This window comes from Schistocerca americana, chromosome 3 (genome assembly GCF_021461395.2).
Source record: "Schistocerca americana isolate TAMUIC-IGC-003095 chromosome 3, iqSchAmer2.1, whole genome shotgun sequence".
NCBI lineage: Eukaryota > Metazoa > Arthropoda > Insecta > Orthoptera > Acrididae > Schistocerca > Schistocerca americana.
This window is the reverse complement of record NC_060121.1, coordinates 660,229,535-660,256,845: the sequence shown is the minus strand read 5'-3', so window position 1 is coordinate 660,256,845 and position 27,311 is coordinate 660,229,535. Positions and strand designations below refer to the sequence as shown.

The 27,311-nt window shown below is 44.3% G+C and overlaps 1 protein-coding gene across 1 annotated transcript; it reads right to left on the bottom strand.

Moving 5' to 3' along the window:
* Positions 1-238: 238 nt before the first annotated feature.
* On the bottom strand, positions 239-12,764 carry LOC124606284 (trypsin delta-like). Its single transcript, XM_047138266.1, has 2 exons — positions 12,354-12,764; positions 239-799 (listed from the first exon to the last, which is right to left on the bottom strand). The coding sequence occupies exons 1-2, from the start codon at positions 12,762-12,764 to the stop codon at positions 452-454; spliced, it is 759 nt and encodes a 252-aa protein (XP_046994222.1). The 3' UTR covers positions 239-451.
* Between the last annotated feature and the right edge of the window lie 14,547 nt (positions 12,765-27,311).

Genomic DNA, 27,311 nt, shown 5'->3' with positions numbered 1-27,311 from the left:
TAGAGAATAACATGCGTACCTCACGGGATTAGGAACAAGTATTTTGTGGAATTGCCTTGACCTTGATACGATATATTTACCTTGCAGCAGGGCACAAGCAGGAAAGAAACTTTATGACGAGTTAAAGTTGGTTATTTGATGTGGAGCCGAACCTAGATCTTTGAATCCTGTCGGTATCAGTCTCGATCTGGCAGACGTACTATTTCACAGACCACTTTGGTACAGACTGAAGTATTCATTCAGGCATCATGTTGTTTTAATGACTGACTTTAACAACAAGTTTTGTTCGAGTTGCATAGTTATAACATGTCTTTATGTTTACAAGGGTGATAAAATGAGATCCTGTCATTAGAGGTAACAAGTACTTATAGAGCAATTACATGGCTGACAAAAAATTATTTTATTCAGCACTTTTGAAGAAACTTTCATTATCTGTCGTGAGGAACGTTAGCTAGGCACCAGTTGTTTCCCTGATCCAGGTGCGCAGGGCAGCGACGTTGGTGTAGACTTCAGGTATCCCCGGAGTAGCACAGAAGCCCTGGGAGGCGACGCCGAGCAGCGTGGAGTTGGCCACCAGCGGGCTGCCGCTGTCGCCCCAGCACATGCCAGCGCCCTGCCCACCAGCGCAGATCATGTTCTGCGTGGCTCCCCAGACACTGTAGCACGTGTCACGGCCCACGACCGGTACCGTCACAGCTTGCAGCTGCTCGGTAACATCCGCATCGGATGACAGGGCGCCCCAACCAGAGACAGTCACCAGTACACCCTCTTCAGGTTCCACATCGCCAATGTTCACAGCCTAGTAAAAAGCAATAAGTTACCTATGTGCTTCAATGTTATACACACCATAAATGTAGCAGGTGAACCGTATCACTTTACCAATATCCACAAGCATTTATTCAGTAATATGCATATCCAGATGAAAAAAAGAGCAGCACGCAGTAGGGGAGGAGGGAAAAGAAATGAAACTTCATGGGTTGAAAGGCTACATGATGTTATTCAGTGATTACAAAATCTAGTCAAATTTACAAATAAGTTGGCACTATCAGTCTACCTAGCAGTATGACGTTGTATACCCTCTAGCCTGTATGCATGCCTTAAAATGTTGCATACATGAAGAATTTTCAATCACAAGAAGACTTCAGTTCAGCTCTCCAGCATAACATAACACAAATGACAATAGCTATACGAGAATATCAAGGTATTTTATGTAGTTTACCACATCACTCATCACTGTTAGGAAATCTCAGAATGGACCCTTGTAGGCAAGTGTGGAATATATTGATACAAGACGAACAATTGTCTGTCATTCACCATCACACTCACAAGTTGGTGATGAAGATTTGCCTCTCTTGTGGAGAACGTCTGCACGTCTTCCTCGGTCCATTTGGGTGCGATACAGACTAGTGCAACAGCAACTACGACCAACAGTGCCGTTTGCGGCGGAAGGGTGTAACACAATTAATCATTTCCCTTCTGTTGCACCCGCAAATAGAGCGAGGGAAAAATAACTACCTATGTACCTCTGTACGAGCCCTAATTTCCTTTATCTTATCTCTGTGGTCCTTAAGCAAAATGTACGTTAGTGACAATATAATCGTTCTGCAGTCAGCTGCAGATGCCGGTTTTCCAAATCTCCTCAATTCGTTTCTCGAAAAGAAAGTCGCCTTTCCTCCATGGATTCCCATTCGACTTGGGATTCCCGTTTAACTTAACAAACCATCTCCGTAATACTGGAGTGCTGATCAAACTTACCAGCAAAAAATCTAGCAGCCTGCTTTTCAATGTCTTCCTCTAATCCGACCTGATGGGGATTCCAGACACTCGAGTAGTACTCGAGAATGAGTCACACCGGTGTCCTGTACGTTGTCTCCCTTGTCGCTCCATTTCATATTGCTCTGCAACTTTAAGCCAAGATATTTAACTGACATGTGTCAAGTAGCACATTACTAAAGCTGTATTCGAACTTCCTGGGACTGTTTTTGGCACTCATCTGCATTAACTTATATTTTTCTACATTCTCCTATTCGTCACACCAACAATAAATTTAGTCTAAGTCATCTTGTATCTACCTACAGTCACTCAACGACAAGGCCTTCCCGTATACCACAGCGTCATCACCAAAGGGATCGCTACTCAGCCTGTCTCTCAGAGCTTTTATATATAGAGTGAATAATAGCAGTCCTATCAGATTTCTCTGGAGCACTCCTGACGATACCCTTGCCTCTGATGAACACTAGCTGAAGTTCTCCTGACGCTAGTCAATTCCAGAGGGCTTCTCTTGGGTGCAGGGCAGTTTCAAACAATGCGGAGGACAGTTCTTTCACTAACATCGTTCCCATTCATCGATGGTACGGATGATTCGGCCGGGAAAGTCTTGTATCCTCTCCTGAGGCAAGCTGGTCCGCAATCTTTGTAACTGGTCCTTGATATCCTGGACACTAGCAATGGGACGGTGCTTATACGTGAGCTGATGCCACATCAGTTCTATTGAGGATACAAATATGTGGTTGAAGTTAAAATCTTCAGGGTTATTAGGCCACGTCATGTTTCTTGTAAAATGATCGACGATTCGACCCCTCTACTGGGATCCTCCTCAGGATCTTCTGATGTCCACTACTGCTAGAACACTGTCAGAGACGAGTGTAGCGTCCTCTAATAAAGGGGGATTTTTTACGCGATCGTGCTGGAGAAGTGATAGTATTGGTTACAATTCATATGGCTACCATTGGTGGGCCATAGTCATAGGTTAATATTCCCGCTCTGATGCAGAAGAAGGGGCGTTGTTAGCTAATCGCTATTGGTTGGTCGCCATCATTGGCTAGATTCGAAACGGACAGAGCAAGAGAGGGGAATGTTTACCCAAAATACACTCCTGGAAATTGAAATAAGAACACCGTGAATTCATTGTCCCAGGAAGGGGAAACTTTATTGACACATTCCTGGAGTCAGATACATCACATGATCACACTGACAGAACCACAGGCACATAGACACAGGCAACAGAGCATGCACAATGTCGGCACTAGTACAGTGTATATCCACCTTTCGCAGCAATGCAGGCTGCTATTCTCCCATGGAGACGATCGTAGAGATGCTGGATGTAGTCCTGTGGAACGGCTTGTCATGCCATTTGCACCTGGCGCCTCAGTTGGACCAGCGTTCGTGCTGGACGTTCAGACCGCGTGAGACGACGCTTCATCCAGTCCCAAACATGCTCAATGGGGGACAGATCCGGAGATCTTGCTAGCCAGGGTAGTTGACTTACACCTTCTAGAGCACGTTGGGTGGCACGGGATACATGCGGACGTGCATTGTCCTGTTGGAACAGCAAGTTCCCTTGCCGGTCTAGGAATGGTAGAACGATGGGTTCGATGACGGTTTGGATGTACCGTGCACTATTCAGTGTCCCCTCGACGATCACCAGTGGTGTACGGCCAGTGTAGGAGATCGCTCCCCACACCATGATGCCGGGTGTTGGCCCTGTGTGCCTCGGTCGTATGCAGTCCTGATTGTGGCGCTCACCTGCACGGCGCCAAACACGCATACGACCATCATTGGCACCAAGGCAGAAGCGACTCTCATCGCTGAAGACGACACGTCTCCATTCGTCCCTCCATTCACGCCTGTCGCGACACCACTGGAGGCGGGCTGCACGATGTTGGGGCGTGAGCGGAAGACGGCCTAACGGTGTGCGGGACCGTAGCCCAGCTTCATGGAGACGGTTGCGAATGGTCCTCGCCGATACCCCAGGAGCAACAGTGTCCTTAATTTGCTGGGAAGTGGCGGTGCGGTCCCCTACGGCACTGCGTAGGATCCTACGGTCTTGGCGTGCATCCGTGCGTCGCAGCGGTCCGGTCCCAGGTCGACGGGCACGTGCACCTTCCGTCGACTACTGGCGACAACATCGATGTACTGTGGAGACCTCACGCCCCACGTGTTGAGCAATTCGGCGGTACGTCCACCCGGCCTCCCGCATGCCCACTATACGCCCTCGCTCAAAGTCCGTCAACTGCACATACGGTTCACGTCCACGCTGTCGCGGCATGCTACCAGTTTTAAAGACTGCGATGGAGCTCCGTATGCCACGGCAAACTGGCTGACACTGACGGCGGCGGTGCACAAATGCTGCGCAGCTAGCGCCATTCGACGGCCAACACCGCGGTTCCTGGTGTGTCCGCTGTGCCGTGCGTGTGATCATTGCTTGTACAGCCCTCTCGCACTGTCCGGAGCAAGTATGGTGGGTCTGACACACAGGTGTCAATGTGTTCTTTTTTCCATTTCCAGGAGTGTATTATTGTCCGCCGAGGTAACTTGCAGCGCGTTGTTTATGCCGCTCATGCACTGCGGCCGCGTATTTACTTCCTTGATGGCGGGGAGCCCCGATAACGGAAGGCTATAGCCGTCCTCTCTACTGAAAATAGATGCATTCTTAAAAATTTCAACCGCTTCTCGGACCTCGGAAGTTAGCAGTTTAAGTTCAGAAGGAAGACACTGCTATGGATCGGAAGCGAGTGGTGGTGAATCCCTCGTCAGAAGTACTCGATGAAGCAACTGTTCCAGTTCTGGGTAAAGGTCTTCAAAAATGGTTCAAATGGCTCTGAGCACTATGGGACTCAACTGCTGTGGTCATAAGTCCCCTAGAACTTAGAACTACTTAAACCTAACTAGCCTAAGGACATCACACACATCCATGCCCGAGGCAGGATTAGAACCTGCGACCGTAGCGGGCGTGCGGTTCCAGACTGTAGCGCCTTTAACCGCTCGGCCACTCCGGCCGGCGGTAAAGGTCTGAATATCGCAACTACACCGAAGAGAATACCTGTTGGAGAAATCGTAAGTGCCGTCGAAGCATCCTTGTTTAGTCTTCCGAAGGTGCAGGTGGAAGAATTAAGACAAGATGTGTCGAAAGTTCTACGGAAATTCTCCGAAAAGCAACATATCGGCGCCCGAATGGAAATCTATTATTGAACTCAGGAGAAACGAAAGCATCGTTGCAACAAAATCGGATAAGGGGAATGCTACTGTTGTTTTGGACGCTGTGGATTATCACAGGAAGATGGAACAACTACTAGCTGATCCTGTGTATCGCAAGTTAAAAAGCGATCCGACGAGCAGAATCGTTAGTAAAGTGAAAAATCTGATATCAGACTCCAGACTGGACATCTCTATTACAAAGAATCTAACACCTCGAATACCTATCTCACCCAGAATGTACGGACTACCGAAAATGCTTAAAGAATCGGTTCCTTTGAGGCCTTTAGTCAGTGGGATTAACTCACCGACTTATTTTTTGTCACGTCATTTATTTGGCAAACTGAGGCATCTAGTTGGTAAAAGAAATACTTTTATAAAAGATTCGAATCATTTTTTAGAAATTATACGCACACTGAAGATATCTGCGGGTGACATTCTTGTTAGCTTCGATGTGACATCGTTATTTACTAACGTCTCAGCATCAGATACAACGGAGATCATAAGGAAGAATGTTGCTCCAGATGTTTGTGACTTAATTGAATTATGTCTTCGTTCGAGATATTTTAAATCCAATGGTGAATTCTATGAACACGCTGATGGCCTTGCTATGGGCTCACCCATTTCGCCAGTTGCAGCTGACGTTTTTATGGAACATTTTGAGGAACAGGCGTTAAGTAGTGCTCCTTTGAAGCCTTCTTGTTGGTTCCGCTATGTGGACGATACATTTGTTATATGGCCACAGTGATGACGACAACTTGGAATCAGAGTTGAATTTTTTAGAGAGGACATTGAAGGCAAATGGGAATGATAGTTATTCAATCGACAGGGCTTTTAAGCGGAATATTTATACCGCTGATAAGAATGACTAGGAACCGCCTTCTCACTCCGTCAGGTTACCGTTCGTTTCTGGGGTCACTGACCGCATAAGCAGAATTTTTAAAAAATGGTATTGAGACATCTTTCTTCAGTAAAAACAAAATAAAAGATTTTTTCCGACGGAAAACGGATGCACCTCATTGCCTCCACAATGCAGGCGTCCATCAAGTGACATGTGACTGAGGCAAAGTGTATATGGGCGAAACGGGAAGAACTGTTAAAGAACACATTAAGGAACACGAACGGCACATGCGGCTAAAACAAAGTTCAAAATCGGCAGTAGCGGAACATCATGAGAACTGTGGCTCTGACATCGATTTTAATGACGTACGTGTACTGGCTAAGAAAACAAACAGTTATAGAAACAAGATTCGAGAAGCGGTTGAAATTTCTAAGAATGCATCTAATTTTAATAGAGAGGACGGCTATAGGCTTCCGACATCGTGGGTCCCCGCCATCAAGAAGTAAATACGCGGTTGCGGTGTGTGAGCGGCATAAACAACGTGCTGCAAGTCACCTCGGCGGACAATAAGATTTTGGGTAAACATTCCCCTCTCTTCCTCTGTCCGTTTCGAATCTAGCCACTGACGACTACCAACCAATAGCAGTAGCAGGAATTTCAACCGATAACCCTTCTCCATCGTAAGTGTGGAATAGTGCCTTTCTATCCAATGACGATGGGCCGCCAATGGTATCCACAGAAGATTAGCTCACAACGCCTCTTCTTCTGCATCAGAGCGGGAATATTAGCCTATGACTATGGCCCACCAATGGTAGCCATATGAATTGTAACCAATACTATCACTTCCCCAGTACGAACGCGCGAAAAATCCCCCTTTATTAGAGGACGCTACACTCGTCTCTGACAATAGTGGACATCAGATGCTGAGGAAGATCCCAACAGAGGGGTCGAAACGTCGATCATTTTAGAAGAAACACGACGTAGCCTAAAAACCCAGAAGATTTTAATTTCAGTGACAACGGCCACGAAAGCCCGCAGACTTACATAAATATGTGGTTCTTTCTGGCCACAGGAGTGCCTCAAAATCGTGAGGCTGTTCATAGAGGCATGTTCCGTGTGTGAGCAAACACTGTCCCATAGCAAAATACCACCACTACACTGCTGCATACCAGGCAACACATTAAGGATGTCCCTGACCTACGGTTATGCTATCACATTCCCTCAATGAATGCCCGAAGGTACCCGAAGTCATACTCGATGCCTCTCTACACCGTGACACCAGGAGCAACACCACTGTGCCTGTCAACAACAGTGGAAGACTAAGATCTTTCCTCAGGTCACAGCCACACTCTCTGACGATGGTCATCCGGAGTAGTACAGAACGTGCTTCAACGGTGAACACAATGCGACGTTATTTATCAACAGTCCATGCTTCTTGGTTCAAATGGCTCTGAGCACTATGGGACTTAACATCTGAGGTCATCAGTCCCCTAGAACTTATAACTACTTAAACCTAACTAACCTAAGGACATCACACACATCCATGCCCGAGGCAGGATTCGAACCAGCGACCGTAGCGGTCGCGCGGTTCCAGACTGAAGCGCCTAGAACCGATCGCCCACACGGCCAGCATGCTTCTTGGTCACAACACTACCCAAAACGCAGCCGCTTCTGTTGTGGCGCTAATGGCAAACTATGCATGCGGCTGTAATTCTTGCTGCTCTTAGTCTCTGACTAACGCCGTAGGATGGCACAGATATAGCACGGAGTCCATCACTTGTTCTCAGGTGGCATGAGAAGGGATGATGTGCTTGGTGCACAATATGGTGATCCTCCTTTATGGTGGTCATTATTGGACACAGGAACTTTGGCGAGTATGTTTCCCTCACATCCCCATGTAGTCCAACATCGGGTCACTCTCACAACTGAATGCCCCACAAATCTCTCTGTTACGCGATTCGCCCTGTCCTCAAAATGGAGACACGCAATGATGCCCCTTTCAAAACCTGTCGGGTACTGATAATGCTGTCTCACAGAGGTATGCAGCATCTCCGTGTCTTTCACAGTGATCACTCAACACTGGACGCTGTTCACACCCCTTATTTACGCTTTCAGACCTAGTGACAACACTAAACATGAATAACACTAATGCACTCTTGTAGCTGTTGTATCTGTCACAGAGAATTGGAAATCTTAATTACTTAGACACTTGCCGATGGTCTTTATATGTACGAAGTTACGTTGACATCCGACCATGTGTTTCTTTTTTTTTTTTTTTTTTTTTTTTTTGTCAGTCAGTGTGTTCTGACTACTCTGTTCTATTCAACATTTGTCTGTGATGTAAAAACATTTGTCATGTAAATCAACGAAAACTTTCATATTAAATCATGGCTGTTGTCAACCTGTATATACAGGGTGTTACAAAAAGGTACGGCCAAACTTTCAGGAAACATTCCTCACACACAAATAAAGAAAAGATGTTATGTAGACATGTGTCCGGAAACGCTTAATTTCCATGTTAGAGCTCATTTTGCTTTGGGCCCCATGTTCTTCCACCTACGCTCGATGGAGCATGTACATGATTTCATACGGGATACTCTACCTGTGCTTCTAGAACATGTGCCTTTACAAGTACGACACAACATGTGGTTCATGCACGATGGAGCTCCTGCACATTTCAGTCGAAGTGTTCGTACGCTTCTCAACAACAGATTCGGTGACCGATGTATATTCGAAGGAAGTTCGTCGAAAAATTTTGTGAGTTATACATCACACGTTTCTGCGTCAAAGTTAGATTCATTATAGGCATCAAAGATAATTTTTTTCTTGACGATTGTTTCTGTGAATATCACTGTTACTCTCAAATTCGAATAAATCATTAATGATAAAGTTCATCAGTGAATCAGTATGTTCTGGTTACGTAATTAGTATATCCCAGTGAATGAATAGATCATAACAAGATATAAGTGAACAAAATCATTAAGTAATTCCATTTCTCTTCTGTAAAACTAAAATGTTTTCGTTTAAATGATAAATTGCTCGAAAGTATTATTATCCAATGCAAAAGACACAAAATATTTTCATATATTGATTCCATAACCCAGACCATTATTATGGATAAAGAAACACTATCATAAAATTATCTTCCATAAGGATAGAAGCTGAAGCAATGATTTAAAGTTATCGCCACGGCCAGGACTTAACCCCGGATCTCCTGCTTGCTAGGTAGATGTGTTAGCAGTCACGCAACAGCTTTGAGGCTGCAGCAGCTGCATGTACTACCTATGGCCAGCGCCCTTCCTGAAACAAACGTCAATTCAAACCTGCAGGCCGTTTTCCCCTTCTCGTATTGTCACTATGATCAAGGCTCTCCTACACTGCAAGAGCACCACAGCTTTGCACTTAATCGGGAAATCCTGCCTGTACCCCAGGTATAGGTGATCTATTGATCTGATGCAATAACGTTGTTCCAGAGAGACATGTGAGTCTCATTGTCGGAGAGCTCCGTCAATGGTGACGATGTGAGAAGGGAAAAATAGACTGAAGGTTTGAACTGTAGTTTGTGTTAGGGAGATCATTGGACTTAGCAGCTACAGTAACCCCGACGCTGCTGTGATGTGATGGCTAGCATATTTGCCTAGTAAGCAGGAAGTCAGTGCTCGCGTCCTGGCTGTGGCATAACTTTTAATTCCTGCTTCAGTTTCTATACCTACCTAACACAAATCTGAGACGCATATGTCTCCGGAAAAATATTATTCCATCACATCAATGTATCATAACAGTTTTGTGGGTAGGCTACAGGTTTTCTGTAACTAAAATTTTCATCGACGTACCCAACCCAGACCTATTAATAAAAGTTCATATGTTCTTTCTTGTTGTTATTGTTTTGGGCTTGGCAACAAATGGTTGCACAATCTGCAAAAATAACTAATTGAAAGTTAAATAACATTATATACCCTTCATGCAGAGCAACAATCCATGACTGAACTGTGTGAAATGCCATTTGAATTCATCTTCAAGAGGATGATGTGAAATTCCTCTGTGAATTTCCTATACAATACAGCATTACATTCTGCGTTCTTCTACTTAAGTAACAAGGAAGTTAGAAAAATTATACACAAGCTAATTCATTAGAAAGTAATTTTACTGACAGAATGTTATGCACAATGTAATTAAATGCTTTTAATACTTTATTGTGACTCGGCGGCGTATTTCATACAGTCGGGCAATCTGGGTGGCCAAATCATTAGCTCGAGTTGTCCAGAATGTTCTTCAAATCGGTCGTGAACAGTTGTGGCCCGCTGACATGGCACTACACATTGCCATTCATAAAAGTTCTGTCGTTGTTTAGAAACATCAGGTCCATGGATGGCTGTAAATAGTCTCTAAGTAGCCGAACACTCCTATTTTCCGTCAATGATCTATGCAAGTACAATCCACACTACTATGGAGCCACCACCAACTTGCACAGTGCCTTGTTGACAACTTGGGTCCATAGCCTCATGGGGTCTGTGCTACACTCTAACCATGCCATAGCTCTCTCCAACGGAATCGGGACTCATATGACAAGGCCCTAGTTTTCTAGTCGCCAAGGGTCCAACCGATATGCTCACTACCCCAGTAGAGGCGCTGCAGGCGACGTCGTGCTCTTAGCAAAGGCACTCGCGCCGGTCGTCTGCTACCATTGCACTGTCCTGCCGGATACGTTCGTCGTACGTCCCATATTGATATCTGCGATTATTTCACGTAGTGTTGCTTGTCTGTTAGCACTAACAAATCTACGCAACCGCCGCTGCTCTCGGTTGTTAAATCAAGGTTCAAATGGTGCAAATGGCTCTGAGCACTATGGGACTCAACTGCTGAGGTCATTAGTCCCCTAGAACTTAGAACTAGTTAAACCTAACTAACCTAAGGACATCACAAACATCCATGCCCGAGGCAGGATTCGAACCTGCGACCGTAGCGGTCTTGCGGTTCCAGACTGCAGCGCCTTTAACCGCACGGCCACTTCGGCCGGCGTTAAATCAAGGTCTCGGCCACTGCGTTGGCCGTTGTGACAAGTAATGACTGATACTTGGCGTTCTCAGCACACTCTTCCATTGTGGATCTCGGAATATTGAATTCCCTAACGATTTCCAAAACAGAATGTCCCATGCGACTAATTCCAACTACTATTCCGCGCTAAAAGTCTGTGAGATCCTGTCGTGCGGCCAATCTACACGTCGGAAACCTTTTAACATGAATCACCTGGGTATAAATGGCGGCACCGCCAGTGCACTGCCCTTTTGTATCTTGCGTACTCTATACTACCGCGGTCTCTAAACGTGCGTATCGCTATCGAATGACTTTTGTCACCTCACTGTGTAGCACCCTAATTGGTGATCTCTGAAGGCATAAAAATTTTATTATTAATTCGTTCTACATGTAAATTGTTTGCTTAGTAAAAGATTCCTCCATTTCGAGACAAATATTCGAAAATGGAAATAAATAAATTAATGCTAGTTTCAAAAAACACTTTGATCTAATAGGTCTTGTCTTACAACGGTAATCCTGGAATGAGACCTTGACTTCCAAAGTGTGAAAATAAAAGAACAAACTTGAGCGTTGTGCGTCTGCAAAACAGTAGGCTTTTCTCATCATCAGTTGGTTTAAATTTAGAAGTAGTCGCAGTTTCTTTTTTTTTTTTTTTTTGCGATATCTAGTGATTTAGTTTCTGCGACATCTCATGAGAAACAAAAGTGCTGTTATGTCATTTCAGCCGAAGGTCGACAGTTTATTTAGCAAATTAAGTTACGTGTTTCGCTTCTGTAGTTTGGCACTGGGTATAAGTACCGCGAAAACATCGAATGGTAAGGATTCGGTCATTTTCTTTTAGCATCAAACATCTTCGTAACGACAGTAGTCCTGTACAAGTTTTTCCTTCTCATGATCTTCTCTACAATCGAAGGGTAATTTCATTTTCGGATCCATAACTGATGATGTATTTTTCTTTGTGAGACAAAAGTTCCACACCAACACTTGCGCATCGTGCTACGGTCCTCAAACTAGTCGCAGGAAAATAAATATAAATTATCCAAATGAAAACAGCACATTGGAGCTGTGGAACTTCTATCAGCGAAGAAAAGTTTTCCTTATTGTACAATAAAATGCAGCTAAAGGGATATCACGTTAGTATGTTACATGCATCACTTAGATGGCAGCAGCAGTTCAGGCCGCTTTGCACATTCCAACGACAGAGAGCAATGGCAAATTATATAACTGAATTTACTAAATGTACTATCGGCCGTATAATAAAATATTATTACAATTGCTTGTCCATATCTATGAAATTTTACCTTTTAATAAATACACAACATTGATACCACTTCAAAATTGAAACAATTAAACACGTTTTGTAGACAGTCTGCTGATGGGAAATGTCTACAGTTTTTAAGACGCACTACACCCACGGTCCTCTGCATGTGATTCTTTTGCACTCTTCGAAAGCCGAGTTCTCAGTCAGAGACTCCCTTTGTTAGAGGTAATTGCAGCAGCATACCTGAACGCTAGGGCCGAAGGTGAAGGAGCCAGATATGGAGACGGCAGCGATGTCGCAATCCCCTGTTCCGTAGTCGAAGGCTTCGTTGAGGTGCGCAGCAGCGATGCCGTAGACGGAGCCGCCGCTTTCGCGCGTGGACGTCCCCGCCCTCACGAAGAACAGCGTTATGTCTTGGAAGTAGAGGCAGTGAGCGGCCGTGATCACCCAGTTGAGGCTTATGACGGAGCCGCCGCAGTAGTGGGCGTCGAGCTGCTGCAGCGACACCTGCCACGGGTACTGCGAGATGTCGGCGGGCTCACCTCCGATGATCCGCTGACCGCGGACGCGCCCCAGCCAGAGGGGCGGCTTGGCGGGGGGTGCGGCGTAGCAGGCTGCAGCCAGCAGGCACAGGACGGCGGCCGCTGTAAACATGACTCTGGCGCGCCGGTAGCCGAATAGCTTTTTATAATCGTCTCTTTTATCTGTTATCTCTAATTGTCTAGGTCAAAGTGCTGTTTTCATTCTCATCAAGAACAACTCTAGAGGCACTCAAACCTGATGAGGATGACGTCATTAACACTGTCGAATCGTAGCGCAGAAGTGAGGAGAAACAGAGAGACAAAACGTTTTAATTATCATCTCGAAAAAATCGAACTACAGCCATGAAACTTGGTGATGTTTGTACTCATCCATTCGTTCAATGTTCAGTCTTTATGCAGGGTGTCCAGTATCAAAACGCTGTACAAAGAGAACCACTACTCAGAACGACGTCAAATTTGAACCGCGTATTACTATTGACGCAGGGGGAAACCACATGGTACAAAAATTTTGAAAAAAAAGCAACAAAAATTTGACAAATACATGGCGTTGTAAGCGTCAAAATGAAATGATCATGTTAACAGAGGGTACTCAGTGGGTGACACCTATGATAACGCTATGTTAGCCACACGTTGCCAATGGATTGTGAGAGAGAGAAACTAAATGAGCAGGGGTCAGAAAGCGTCATGTGTAGCGTCCCTGGGGATGTGGCGTTACATCAGATACAAAAGAAGATGGCCATTCGGCAACCCCAGAAGACAACATATACACATAGCCAACAAAACGGAGGGCTCTGATTCGCTCGAAACACAAGGAAGCAATTTCCTACTCTGTATCAAGGTAACTAAGCGGCAATTGGGATGGGCGGAGGTTAGTGGTTGCGTGTCGGGCATACACCCCACTGGTCGCTGATCACTGTACAATATGCCTTATCAGTTACATTATGGCACTGTTTAGAACTTCTTGAATTGTGATCAAAAGTATCCGGACACCCCCAAAAACATAAGTTTTTCATAGGTGCATTATGCTGCCATCTACTGCCAGATACTCCATATCAGCGACCTCAGTAGTCGTTAGACATCGTGAGAGAGCAGAATGCGGAGCTCCGCGGAACTCACGGACTTCGAACGTGGCTTTCACTTGTGTCATACGTCTGTACGAGAGATTTCCACACACCTAAACATCCCTAGGTGCGCTTTTTCCAATGTGGTAGTCAAGTGGAAATGTGAAGGGACACGTACAGCACAAAAGCGTACAGGTCGACCTCGTCTATTGACTGACAGAGACCGCCGACAGTTGAAGAGGGTCGTAATGTGTAATAGGCAGATATCTATCCAGACCATCACAAAGGAATTCCAAAATACATCAGGATTCACTGCGAGTACTATGACAATGAGGCGGGAGGTGAGAAAACTTGGATTTCATGGTCGAGCGGGTGCTCATAAGCCACGCATCACGCCGGTAAATACCAAACGACGCCTCGCTCGGTATAAGGAGCGTAAACATTGGACGACTGAACAGCGGAAGAACGTTGCGTAGAGTGACAAATTACGGTACACAATGTGGCGATCCGATGGCAGGTTGTCGGTATGGCGAATGCACGGTGATCGTCATCTGCCAGCGTGTGTAGTGCCAACAGTGAAATTCGGAGGCGATGGTGTTATGGTGTGGTCGTATTTTTCATCGAGGGGGCTTGCACCCCTTGTTGTTTTGCATGGTACTATCACAGCAAAGGCCTACATTCATATTTTAAGCACCTTTTTGCTTCCCACTGTTGAAGAGCAATTCGGGGATGGCGATTGCATCTTTCAGCACGATCGAGCACCAGTTTATAATGCACGGCCTGTGGCGGAGTGGTTACACGACAATAACATCCCTGTAATGAACAGCCTGAACAGAGTCCTGACCTGAATCCTATGAATCCTATAGAATACCTTTGGGATGTTTTGGAACGCCGACTTTGTGCTAGGCCTCACCGACCGGCATCGATACCTCTTCTCAGTGCAACACTCCTTCGAGAATGAGCTGCCTTTCCCCAAGAAACCTACCAGCACCTTACTGAACATATGCCTGCGAGAGTGGAAGCTGTTATCATGGCTAAGGTGTGCCAACATCAATTGAATTCCAGCATCGCCGATGGAGGGTGCCACGAACTTGTAAGTGATTTTCAGCCAGGTGTCCGGATACTTTTGATCACATAGCGTAACTGCCATTGCTTAGGCGCGATACGCAAGTGCAAGACCGTTGTAATCTGCACATAACGCAGATGGATGATTCTGTAAACGTGTTTTGTAAGCCACCACAAGGGAAATTACTAGATTGAAAATGCCGTCGTTTCAAAACAACGTGCGCGCTGTTATTCGACTGTTAACTCCTGTTCGACTTCACATCACTCTACATCGTTACAGCCATTCATCACCGAATTCTAAGCCTGGCGAGTCTATGGCCAGCGCTTCCACTGCTCCGAGGGGACATCATCATCTTAAAGACGCAGGATGTGCATGTTGGTTGGTTGGTTGGTTTGGGGAAGGAGACCAGACAGCGTGGTCATCGGTCTCATCGGATTATGGAAGGATTGGGAAGGAAGTCAGCCGTGCCCTTTCAGAGGAACCATCCCGGCATTTGCCTGTAGTGATTTAGGGAAATCACGGAAAACCTAAATCAGGATGGCCGGACGCGGGATTGAACCGTCGTCCTCCCGAATGCGAGTCCAGTGTCTAACCACTGCGCCACCCCGCTCGGTGTGCATGTCTCCATGCATGTCTCCACGAGAAACCTCGCCGAGTTCAGATCTGTCGCCAATAGGTTCTGTGACCGGTCATACTAACGCAAGGCGAGTGTCGAAAAACTACGCACACCAACATACGCCAAACATTGCTGTCTCCATGATGGATCGCCCGCTGCTGGGAAAGCTCGTTTACAACAACATTGACTGTTCGCCATTAGCACTGCAGAAGTTCCCGACACTCAAGGGCATGAAAAAAGCCATTGGTCCATCTGGAGCAAATGATTACAAAATTCGAAACGGCAGAGGGAGGAAAGCAGTTGATCCGACGTCTGTCGAATATGTGGCCACAGCACTGCAGGAGGGGTCGAGCGCTGCTGTGCATACAGTGCACGGAGAACTGCCCGAACGTTGGACGTAGCTGCGAGCACGGTGCATAAAATCCTACGAAACATCCTGCGTTGCTATATAGAGAAAATTGTCCACGTTCAGGAATTGCTTCCTGCTGACCTGCCATCGAGACAAACGTTTGCTGGTGTGGAAGTGGGCAATGAATGGCCATGGAATATTCTGTGACAGACGAAGCTCATTTCCATCTGCGAGGACATGTCAATGTGCAACATTGCAGAATATGGGCAATGGAAAATCTGCGCGCACAGCAGCCGGTACCACATTTTTCTGCATAGGTGACTGTGTGGTGTTGTTGACGGCATCGTTGGTCTTAGGGCTGTATTTCTTTCATGAGTCCTGCGGCTCCTGGTACCTGTACCGTCACTGGTAAACGCTATGACAGTATCTTGCGCATCAACATCATTCCAACCTTTCAACAGCGCTAGGATCATTTGTATGCATATTGTACAGCCAGTATAGCGGCTGTTACAGGAGGCATTTCGGAAAAGCTACAATTATCAGCTGTCACTTCCCAACAGCCTGGACGCGCGGATCATCTGATCTTCATCTGTGTGGCTTCTGGCTGTGGAGTTATCTGAAAGATGTCGTATTCAGTAGTCCAACTACGAGCGTAGCTGAACTCAGGGAAAACAATGCGCAACGCATTCTGGATGTTTTCCCCGAGAGACTCCGAGCTGTTGCGGAGCATGCCACTTCTCGATTTCAACTTGTAGCAGAAAACGGTGCACAGCATATCGAACATGTTTTGCGGCAGTCTTATGAAATTAAAAACCGGCGCCATTTTGCTTCTTATACGGATTTTGGCCCAAGGAGAATTAAAAAGCGATGTAGTTTTGCTTTCTATGCGGTTTTTGGCCTCAGGACAGTTAAATACCGATGTTTCCCATCCGATGTGGTATGATATTGCCGTGGTGAATGAGCCACAACTGTTGTAAGCCGAAGTTGCACACTCATGCGCGTTGTACAGTACGGATGGTGTAATGTACAACTCAAACCATAGCCGTCGTATTGCGATTCATCTGTCAATTTTAGACGACCCCATTTACCTTAAGGGGGGATGTAATGGACTTTGGACAAAAGATAGATTTTACAAAAATATTATTTTCTTGATCTACACAATTTAATCTATGTTGTGTGTGAATTTTATCGTGATAGCAGCTTTAGAAATGCCTTTAAATTGTTAAGCTGATTAACTCTGCACTGGCGGCCACTCCCATCTTTTCCGGCATTTGAGAAACTGCTTGCTTCAGCGGAATTTTTGTCAGTGCGAAGGCTACTTTCTTTCGATATCTTTGGCTGACATTTATATCTCTGGCTGATATCTATATCTTTGCCTGAAAACTGTCTTTTGGTTTATTTACGTTCTGACAATACTAACATATATTAGTCGGTGGAAGGTTGAATTCGCAAATCTTTATGTGGAAATCAAGATTTATGAATAACGGGTGGTGGAAAAACTGTGTTTAGGAAAGGGAGGTTTCCTGGAAATCGGTTTACCAACAAAAAAGAGGAAGCAGCTCGAAATGAAGAACATAAGCTCTGAACTTCAGCATCGAAACTTGGGGCAGGAGTACTGTACTGGTGTATGAATGATGATGATATGAATTCCACTGGATTCAGAGGTATTGTTTTAGAGCTTCTCTGCCAGGCTGTAAAATTTCATATTCATGTGTTAGCTGTAAAAGTACCGAATACATGATTGTTGTTGAAGAAAGAAGAGTGGAAATAGCTTGTGATTTTAAATTAATTTGTAATTCGTGGGGCTATGAATTTTCATTTTCCTCAAAAAATGGTTCAAATGGCTCTGAGCAGTATGGGACTTAACATCTGTGGTCATCAGTCCCCTAGAACCTAGAACTACTTAAACCTAACTAACCTAAGGACACCACACACATCCGTGCCCTAGGCAGGATTCGAACCTGCGACCGTTGCGGTCACGCGGTTCCAGACTGAAGCGCCTAGAACCGAACGGCCACACCGGCCGGCTCATTTTCCTCCTCAAGAAAAACTGACACTGGTACGTATCAAAGCAATTTTAGATTAGCATATGCTCTGAGATGCCTTGGACAGGGCAGGGAAGGAGGTAATTTATTGTGTGGTTTTCTGAACATGCCTCCACCTTGTGCAAGGTTTGTAAAAATAAATAAAGAAATGTCTGATGCTATATGCGATATTGCCAAAGTTTCTATGAAGAAAGCAGTGGAGGAATTGATGGAAATAAACCAAAAAAATAGATCCTGGGATATATATACATGACAGTGAAACTCATGCAAATGTTACTGGCCTATGTGTCTGTAGATGGGACCTGAATGAAAAGGGGTCACACATCTCTGTATGGAGTTGCATATGTTCACCAGATCTGAGGATCAGTATGATGTTAGATATACTAAATTCCTTGGTGATGGGGACTCCTCTTCGTTCAAAGCTGTAACAGATAAAAATCCATACAATACAACAATAGAAAAGTTGGAAAGTGCTTGCCACATACAAAAGAGACTTCATGGTAGGCTTCTACGCTTGCTGAAAGAGATGAAAGGTGAAGTACTTGAGGATGGAAAACCACTAGGAAGATAAGGCAGGCTTACTCTGAAAGAAACTGATTCTCTTCAGTTATTGCATGAGAGAGCTATCAGGAAAAACACACTTAATTTAGAGGCAATGAGGTGTGCTGTGTGGGCAACTTTTTTTCTCAAACTATTCGCTGACCAAACACCAATGCACAATCTGTGTCCAAAAGATGATTGATGTAAATTCAAAAACGAGACATATTCACATAAACGCTCATTACCAGAACCTGTTATGAACACAATTAAGCCCACATTCAGGTTTCTCGCAAACCCTGATTTATTGAGGAAGTGTCTGCACGGAAAGATACAAAATGCAAATGGAAGTCTCAATAATTTAATTTAAATTAGATGCTCAAAACGGACATTCTGTGGACTTGAAGTACTCAAAATAGGTGTCTATGATGCAGTTTTATGTTACAACAACGGAAATAATAGCAAAATTGAAGTGCTGAAGACAATTGTGAGACGTGGCGCCTTTATATCGCTCCTGTCTGGAGGCTGTGTATCGGGAGAATGACTCATGCGTGCGCATTGACAGATGGTCTGAAGAGGGTTCAGTCTAGTACGAAGTTCTAATTTTCATCCACCAGAGTATAGTATCGGACAGAGACATGGAAGATTGAAGATACAGGTCAAGAGAATGGTTTTGTGAATTGTTCTATTTATTTCTTGAAGGTTTTAATGTTTATTTATGTTTGTACAGTTTTGTATATGTTTTTAGTAGTATAAATGGTGATGATCTAAGGAAATATGTAGATAATTGTTATACCGACAAACGCTGTACGAACTAGCGTGAAAATTTTTTAAGACAGTGTGAATGTAGACGACGGGGAATTTTGTATCATAATATGTTAATTAAGTTTATGGTAAAAGGAAAGCTAATTCGAGTACAAATATCAGAATGTTAAATATTTATTTCGGGAAAAAGTACAGTTCGGAAGTGTGTCATTTGCTGATTGGTTAGTTATGAAAAGAGCGGACTAACGCGGGAGAATAATATTTTTCTATTGGCCTTAAATAAAATTGACCAATCAGAACAGAGTATTCTTTGCACGTCTTTTCTCTTAGAGACAGAGAATGCTTACAGCAGTATGAAGTAGTCGGAGCCCAGCCTTTCAATGATACGGTCGTGTGTAGTATGACCTCCGAAAGAAGTTATAGTTTGCCGGTTTTAGTTGTGCCACATGCCTCAAAAGTGCTTTAAAGTGAAGGCATGTTTATTCCGGTGTGTGTTATTAGAAAGTACGGATTTGTTAAGCAATTTTGTGTATGAGAAAAGACAGTGATCCCGCGTGGCATACGAGCAGATCGGTGCCCAATTAATAATACGGCGAGCATTTTCATTTAAGAACAATCCGTGCATAGTAGCTGTTCAGATTTCGGGAAATACGTTACCATAAATGAAATGAAATGAAATGCAATGTCGTGTGGCTAGGGCCTCCTGTTGGGTAGAACAAAAACTTGCTAACGAGAATGAAAGGGTTCGTGCATGACTGTGTCAGAATTAGCACGGGCTTGACAGTGAACTTGTAACTCTCGACTACAGAATATATCGAAGTTCTGCCAGTATTTCCACCTTTCATTCCAAATTAAGACCTGTTCCCGATTTTTAGAATAGTTACATTGTATGCATCCTGGTGCGAATCGCAGTACAGTAGGTTTCTGCTCGGTTTTCCTACCGGCGATCTGTTGTACGAATTCACAGGTAGCTGCAGGTAATGGACGAAAGTAACCACGTCATCGCACCACCACCCGACCTCCAACCCGGCCGTGTGGGTAAAGAACGAGTTGGGGAACCTCTGCAGGATATACTGCAGAAGGCAACACACCACTTAGGATATCTTCTTGAAAGATTTCCAGTGTGTGTTGAATGAGGCACAGCATGGAGTGCTCTACCATTTGCTCGCAAAAGGCAAAGATCCTGAGTTCGAGTCTCGGTCTGGCACACAGTTTAAATCTGCCGGGAAGTTTCATATCAGTGGACATTCCGCTGCAGAGTGAAAATCTCATTCTGGATACATCCCCCAGGCTGTGGCTAAGCCATCTCTCCGCAGTATCCTTTCTTTCAGGAGTGCTAGTTCTGCAAGGTTCGCAGGAGAGCTTCTGTAAAGTTTGGAAAGTAGGAGACGAGATACTGGCAGAAGTAAACCTGTGAGGACAGGGCCTGAGTCGTGCTTGGGTAGCTCAGTTGGTAGAGCACTTGCCCGCAATAGGCAAAGGTCCTGAGTTTGAGCCTCAGTCCGGCACACAGTTTTAATCTGCCCAGATGTTTTGTAATTAACCTCTCCCCCTCTAGAAAACCCCCTCCCCTCTCACCCCCTACCCCACAAAATGAGGTAAGATCAAATTCCAGCAGAACACTGCATCACGCCACCTGCACTAATCTAAGAAAAGGCGCGAAAATAGGTCACTTGGGCCCTCTCCACAAACCTAAGTCATCTGACCGCCACCTCTTCCTAGGAATTGGCGGGAAAAGGACACAGCCTGTGTTGAGCTGCTGGATAGGATGGACTTAAGTCTTTATTTTGCAGGCAGTCTTTATTCAAACAATTTGAGGCAGTAGCTCCATCCAGTGTGTTCAACATGAGGTCCAGAGTCCAATGACCTAGTACTCAGTAATGGCACCAGAGGGCGCTGTCATCCCTTCTCTGACATAATCCAACTTGGCGGTCTGGGGGAAGTGGCGGAAAAAGGACTCACTCTGACATGCTTGGGATCACAATACACAGCCTACAGATCGGCAGACTTCTTGTAAATTATCTAAATAATGCAGTACACTGATGTACGGACATGAAAATAGCTCGTAAATCGTCAAAATAATGCATGTATAACGCTCTGCAAACACGTTTACTAAATGTAAACTGTCAAATAATGGACAGCCCGCAGACCTGCAAACTACTCGTAAATCACCGAATAATGCAGTACACTGATGTGCAGAGACGCCAACATCTTGTAAATTGTCAAAATAATGCATGTAAAAGGCTCTTCAAACACGCTTGCTAATTGTCAACTGTCGAAATCATGAATTGTACAGCCTGCACACCTGTTCACAAAATAATCCAACAGACACGAAAACAGCTCGTAAAATGTCAAAAGATAATGCATGTGTAGCGCTATGCAAACACGCTGACAGCACGTAAATAGCTGAAAATAATGCAGTGCACAAACACTCATTGCACATAGAAAATGCTTTTGAACTATTGTCAACTGTGAAGTATCAGCAAACTGTCCCCCTACAGAACTCCAAGGTGCACACACTGTGTGGCTTGCTCACACCAGTCCCATATGAAAGCCGCCTCTGGGCAGCACGTGCATGTTTACCGTTGGTGGCACGATACCTCTCTACGTGTGGATACTGACGTCACAGGCAGCGCTATAGAAATCTGTTCCAATGCTTCACAGAATAGCACAGGGTGTATTGTTCCTAGCGATCCTAATGGGATATGCAGGCTGCGTCTAGCCATGCACACGTTTACCTCCCCAGTGTGGCTGACTCATTGCCACGAAATTTTCATATGGCAACTCACCATCTAAAACGTTCTCAATGTTATACTGATGTCACATGGCTATGTTAATAAGAGCCAAGTCGACCTCTCAGAAATTGGAGTGCTGCAGAAAGGGTTAACGGTCGCTTTTGTAGGAGCTTTCGTGATGTCTCAGCTTGTCCGCATGGAAATTCTTGTCCTAACAGAACCTGTTTACGAAAATAGCCCAGAATAACGCCGAATGCATTCCTCCTGATGGTTGTAACATGGAATCCCATCCATCACATGTTACCCTTCCTGGAAATCGAGATGTCCTGCTTTCAACATATGTGTCAGAAACGCAAACGCTCTCACTGCTATGTAGAGGTTCTTATGCACACTATGCAAACATGCTGTGAACATTTTTGCATAGTTTTACACATGCATTATCTTTTGACAGTTTAAGAGCTGTTTTCGTGTCTGCTGCATTATTTTGTGACCAAGTGTGTAGGCTGTGCAATGCATGATTTCGACAGTTGACGATTAGCAAGCATGTTTGCAGTGCCTTTTACATGCATTATTTTGACAATTTACGAGATGTTTGCGTCTCTGCACATCAGTGTACTGCATTATTTCGGTGATTTACGAGTATTTTTCAGGTCTTTAGACTACGTACTGTGACGTCAAGCACACCAGGGTGAGTGTTTTGTATCAGTGTAATAAATAAACTACGCGAGATCCGTCTCTAAATAAATTGTATGCATTAATTCGACAGTTTATAATTAGTGAGTGTGTCTGTACATCAGTGAACTGCATTATTTCGGTGATTTACGAGTAGTTTGCAGTTCTGCGGGCTGTCCATTATTTGACAGTTTACATTTAGTAAACGTGTTTGCAGAGCGTTATACATGCATTATTTTGACGATTTACGAGCTATTTTCATGTCCGTACATCAGTGTACTGCATTATTTGGATAATTTACGAGTAGTTTGCCGGTCTGTAGGCTGTGTATTGTGACCCCAAGCATGTCAGAGCGATTGTTTCGTATCAGTGTAATAAATAAACTACGTGAAATCAGTCCCTAAATAAACGGTTCCAAAAATTAATGAAGTACACTCCTTCCTCTCTCCAGCAGCTCAGAACAAGCTGAGTCCTTTTCCCGCCATTTTCCCCCTCCAGACCACCATCTTGGATTACATCACAGAGGGGGCGACAGCGCCCTCTGGCGGCATGACTGTGTACTAGATCAGTTGGACTCTGGACCTCATGGTGAACACAGTGGGTGAAGCTACTGCCTCAAATTGTTTAAATAAAGAGTATCTGCAAAATAAAGACTTACATCCATCCTATCCAGCAGCCCAGCACAGGCTCAGCCCTTTTTCTGCCAATTCCTAGGCAGAGGTGGCGGTCGGACGACTTAGGTTAGTGGAGATGGCCCAAGTGACCTACTTTCCCGCCATTTTCTTAGGTTAGTGGAGGTAGCTAAGGTGTGTCACAATGTCCAGCTGGAATTTAAACTTACTGCCATTTTCTGGGAGTGAGGAGGTGAGGGGGGAGGTGATGAGCTTGCCAGAGGGGGAGAGATTAATCAATTGATCAATTTAATTAAGTAGTCAATCAAATTGATAAGAGTGGGTGGGGATATTCCAATAACTCAGACTTGAAAGTGTACCTGTAACAGTGAGGGAGGGCAGTTTGCTGAGGGATCGGGGGAGGGTGAGGGGATGGGGGTGGGGAACAATATCTTAAAGACCTGTCAATCAAAAGGAGGTATTCTTTTAGCAGAACAATAGGTTAAGGACCTGTCAGTCAAAGGATAACATTAGGTTAATGATCTGTCAGTCAAAGAAGAACAGTAGGTTTGCCTATGTAGGCAACCAACACTAACAAAATGCGCCAGAACGAAGCTTGTCCCCCTACTGACACATTCTGAGACATCAAGGGATCACCTATTTAGTACTGGAGGGAAACATGGAAGGGGAGGGGGTTAAAATCTTAGAGGGCGACCAAGAGTTCAATACAGTAAGCAGATTCAGAAGGATGTAGGATGCAGTAGTTACTCGAAGATGGAGAGGCTTGGCAGGATAGAGTAGCATGAAGAGATGCATCTTCAGGCTGAAGACCACAACAACAACAACAGTCAAAAATATCCTTATATATTCAAGTGCCTGTGTGGTTTGGATCTTGCTATACCTACTGGATAGGGTGGTATCTCCCTGCGCTGTGTAGCACAGCTTTTGCTTTGAATGTGAAATGAATGATAAGTACAATCGAAACAAACGTAATCTATCTGTATTATGTTTTTCACTGAAATGACTGTTATCCTTCGAAAGGTTTCTGTAGGAAATGGCATACTAAAACAAACGGAACTGGATCCTAAACTAAATTTTACAGACGGTACCTTTTAGTTGTAAATGCTCTGCTAGTTTCCATCTAATGTTACAGAATTTAGATGAAAGCAACTAACAATGTCAGAAGATGGTGTATGTAAAGTGTTAATACGCTATACTCAGAGGTAATATTGTTAATAAACGATAACAGCTGCAGTTTCGTAACTTCCTTATGCACTCTCACATACCATGTCTTTTGACTTCTGAAAACATGATGGAAGCTTGTGTAGTTTGCTTCACTGTTGTCACGGTGTTGAATCGTATTCTATCTCTTTGGTAATTCCAGTAATTCGATACATATTTTATCTTTGTCAGAGCTTATGTAATTTCACACTGGTCTCGCCTTGAAGGTAAAAAAAGAAGGGACGTAGCGCTACAGACTTAATGCTGTACGTTGTTTTGAAGCCAGAGTGGACAGAGCCTGCCACCATTTTAAGTGGCCCAAAACATAAGCCAACTACTGTTTACGATTATTTCTTGTTCATTATTTCCGTCGTTTGCGCGCAAAAACTGCTATAAATACTAAAAATTATAAAGGTCACATGAATAACATAGTGTCAGCAAGGCAAATCTAACTTTTGTTTTAATGCGTACGAAAAGCTGCAATTCCCCACCCAGTTCGTTCCTCATATGGATCAGTTTTCGCCTATAAATGACCGCGATTGGCAACCGGAGTCGTAATTATAATGGGGCAGACACACACATGCAGTGAGACCACAGTGCTGATTTCACTAATCGCTCTAAGCACTGCAAAGCTAATCTCTTATCACACAATCTTGAATTTTGAATAACTGGAGCCGTTATAGTAACCTGACAAGCAAACAAAGGGGGACGAGAGCATACAACATAAGTCATAACCACTTCGAAATAGCGACATACACTGCATATGTGCAATATGCATCCTACACATGCATTACTTTCGTTACCGCAGCAAAAGTCAGTTTCATCAGTACAGAATAAATCTATTTTAAACTTGGGACACTTTATGCATAATAACATTGAAATGTTGAGTGAAAAGATTCTCCTAAGCATTGAAGATGCATAGCAACTGTGGTAGTGTTATTTGTGATTTTTGTAACTACTAAACATCTTTCTTTAACATTATCTTTACACAAAATTGACCACTGACCGAAAATGAGTTTTTACGCTGTTTCCTGATAATTTTCAACGTGAGAATTTTTCAACTGATAGCAATTCAATGCAGCGTAACAAAAAATTTTCCTGCACTTTTGTTGAAAGATAACTTTATTTTGTCACACGCCATGAGTCAGTAAAATCTTATATTCTGAATACCACAGTAATAATCTTCTTGGTAGTAATTAAAATGTGCACAGTACCTTTTGTTGTCTTCTTCTGCCACTACTTTTATTATGCTTGTCAGCGTAATAAAATAGCCTGTACTTTGCACACAATCTGGTGCTTCGCTTAATATGGCAATAATAATTTTAAGCTCTTCTATAGGTGTTCGGTTGTTACATTTGACTGAGACTCTGGACAGTGCTACCCTCTCTGGAGGGACAATGGACCACCCCTCCAAGGGCAGCGAACGGTACACTCTCCGCGGCGAGGGAGAGATTTGGCAGTGGTGAATGGGCTGTCGGTCGAGCGACTGTCCTTAGCTCGTGGCCGCGCGCTCCATGTAAACGGCAAAGATGTATATTTTGGTTGTGGACTTACCTATGAATAATAAGTGATTATCTCAACTCTCGTGTTTCTTTACAATCTGAATGGATACGAACCATTATACAGTCCTCTTCAGTTTATGGTACTCCGGTACATTTACGTTTTCGTCTGCCGACGCTAACATTTTGGGTCTCGGGGCCGGACTGTGATGGATTCGACGAAGTAAAGTGCACAGACAGCCATCAATCGGCGGAACGGCAGCGACGAGTGTCGACGGAGCAACACGGAGACGCAGCATGCAGCGTCGAGACGACGCATCTGAAAGTTAAGTATCTGCTTCCTGTAATTCCCACTCATTGTAACTGCTTCTTCTGCTGTTGCCTGACACCGCTAGCTTTCCATGATGGACGAAGTGTTAAGAAGGAAACTTGTAACCACACGCTCGGTGGCGAAAGCAAGCCTCACACGGTTGTTTAAGTTTGCAAACGAATTCGATGTAACAGGCAAATCGGACACTTTGGACATTACTGTCAGGCTACAACAGTTGCCAAAGATCGTGGAGAAGTATGAAGACGGGCAGTCACAGCTCTAATTGTTTGAAGAGTCGTGCTAGGGACAGAGAAACTTTCGAAAATATAGTCTTCGAGGTTTCTAAACAAATGAGAGCGATTCAGATGAATGAAATGGTTCAAATGGCTCTGAGCACTATGCGACTTAACTTCTGAGGTCATCAGTCGCCTAGAACTTACAACTAATTAAACCTAACTAACCTAAGGACATCACACACATCCATGCCCGAGGCAGGATTCGAACCTGCGACCGTAGCGGTCGCCCGGTTTCAGACTGTAGCGCCTAGAACCGCACGACCACTCCGACTGGCTCAGATGAATCACACAAACGCAGTTGACAAGGTTTCGTCAGATGCTGAGTCTGCCTTGAGTGTATCAAAACGTAGCATCCAGCTGCCCACCATAAAACTGCCACCATTTAACGGTAATGTAACGCAATTCCGGCATTTTCACGACACATTTGTGAATCTCGTCATAAACAATGGGGAACTAGAGGAAGTTGCTAAGTACCATCATTTGCTGAATTCACTAACAGGTGTAGCAGCCAATGTAACTGTCCATCTTCCTGTGACTAACACTAACTTTAAGGTAGCCTTTGATTTTGTCTGTAATAGATACAATAATCCTCGACCGATTGCATCAATACACTTAAAGAAACTACTAGTGCTACCGACAATGACATAGCCTTGTTCAAGTGAACTTCGTGCACTACTAAACGAAGTTTTAAGCAATGTGCATGTGCTGATGGCATTGCAGCTAGATGTCTCTTTGTAAGACATAATTACATCACAGCTCCTTGTAGAAAGGGTTGAACTTTCTATAAGAACCGAGTTTGAAGCCAGTCTGAGTTCGAGTAGCTTTCCAACATTTGAAGAAACTTGTGCCTTCTCGAGAATAAATGTAAATCTTTAG

Coding starts and splice junctions, on each gene's coding strand:
- LOC124606284 (XM_047138266.1), bottom strand. CDS start 12,764: ATGTTTACAGCGGCCGCCGTCCTGTGCCTGCTGGCTGCAGCCTGCTAC. Junction 800..12,353: donor CCTTCGGCCCTAGCGTTCAG/GTATGCTGCTGC, acceptor GCTTTTTACTAG/GCTGTGAACATTGGCGATGT.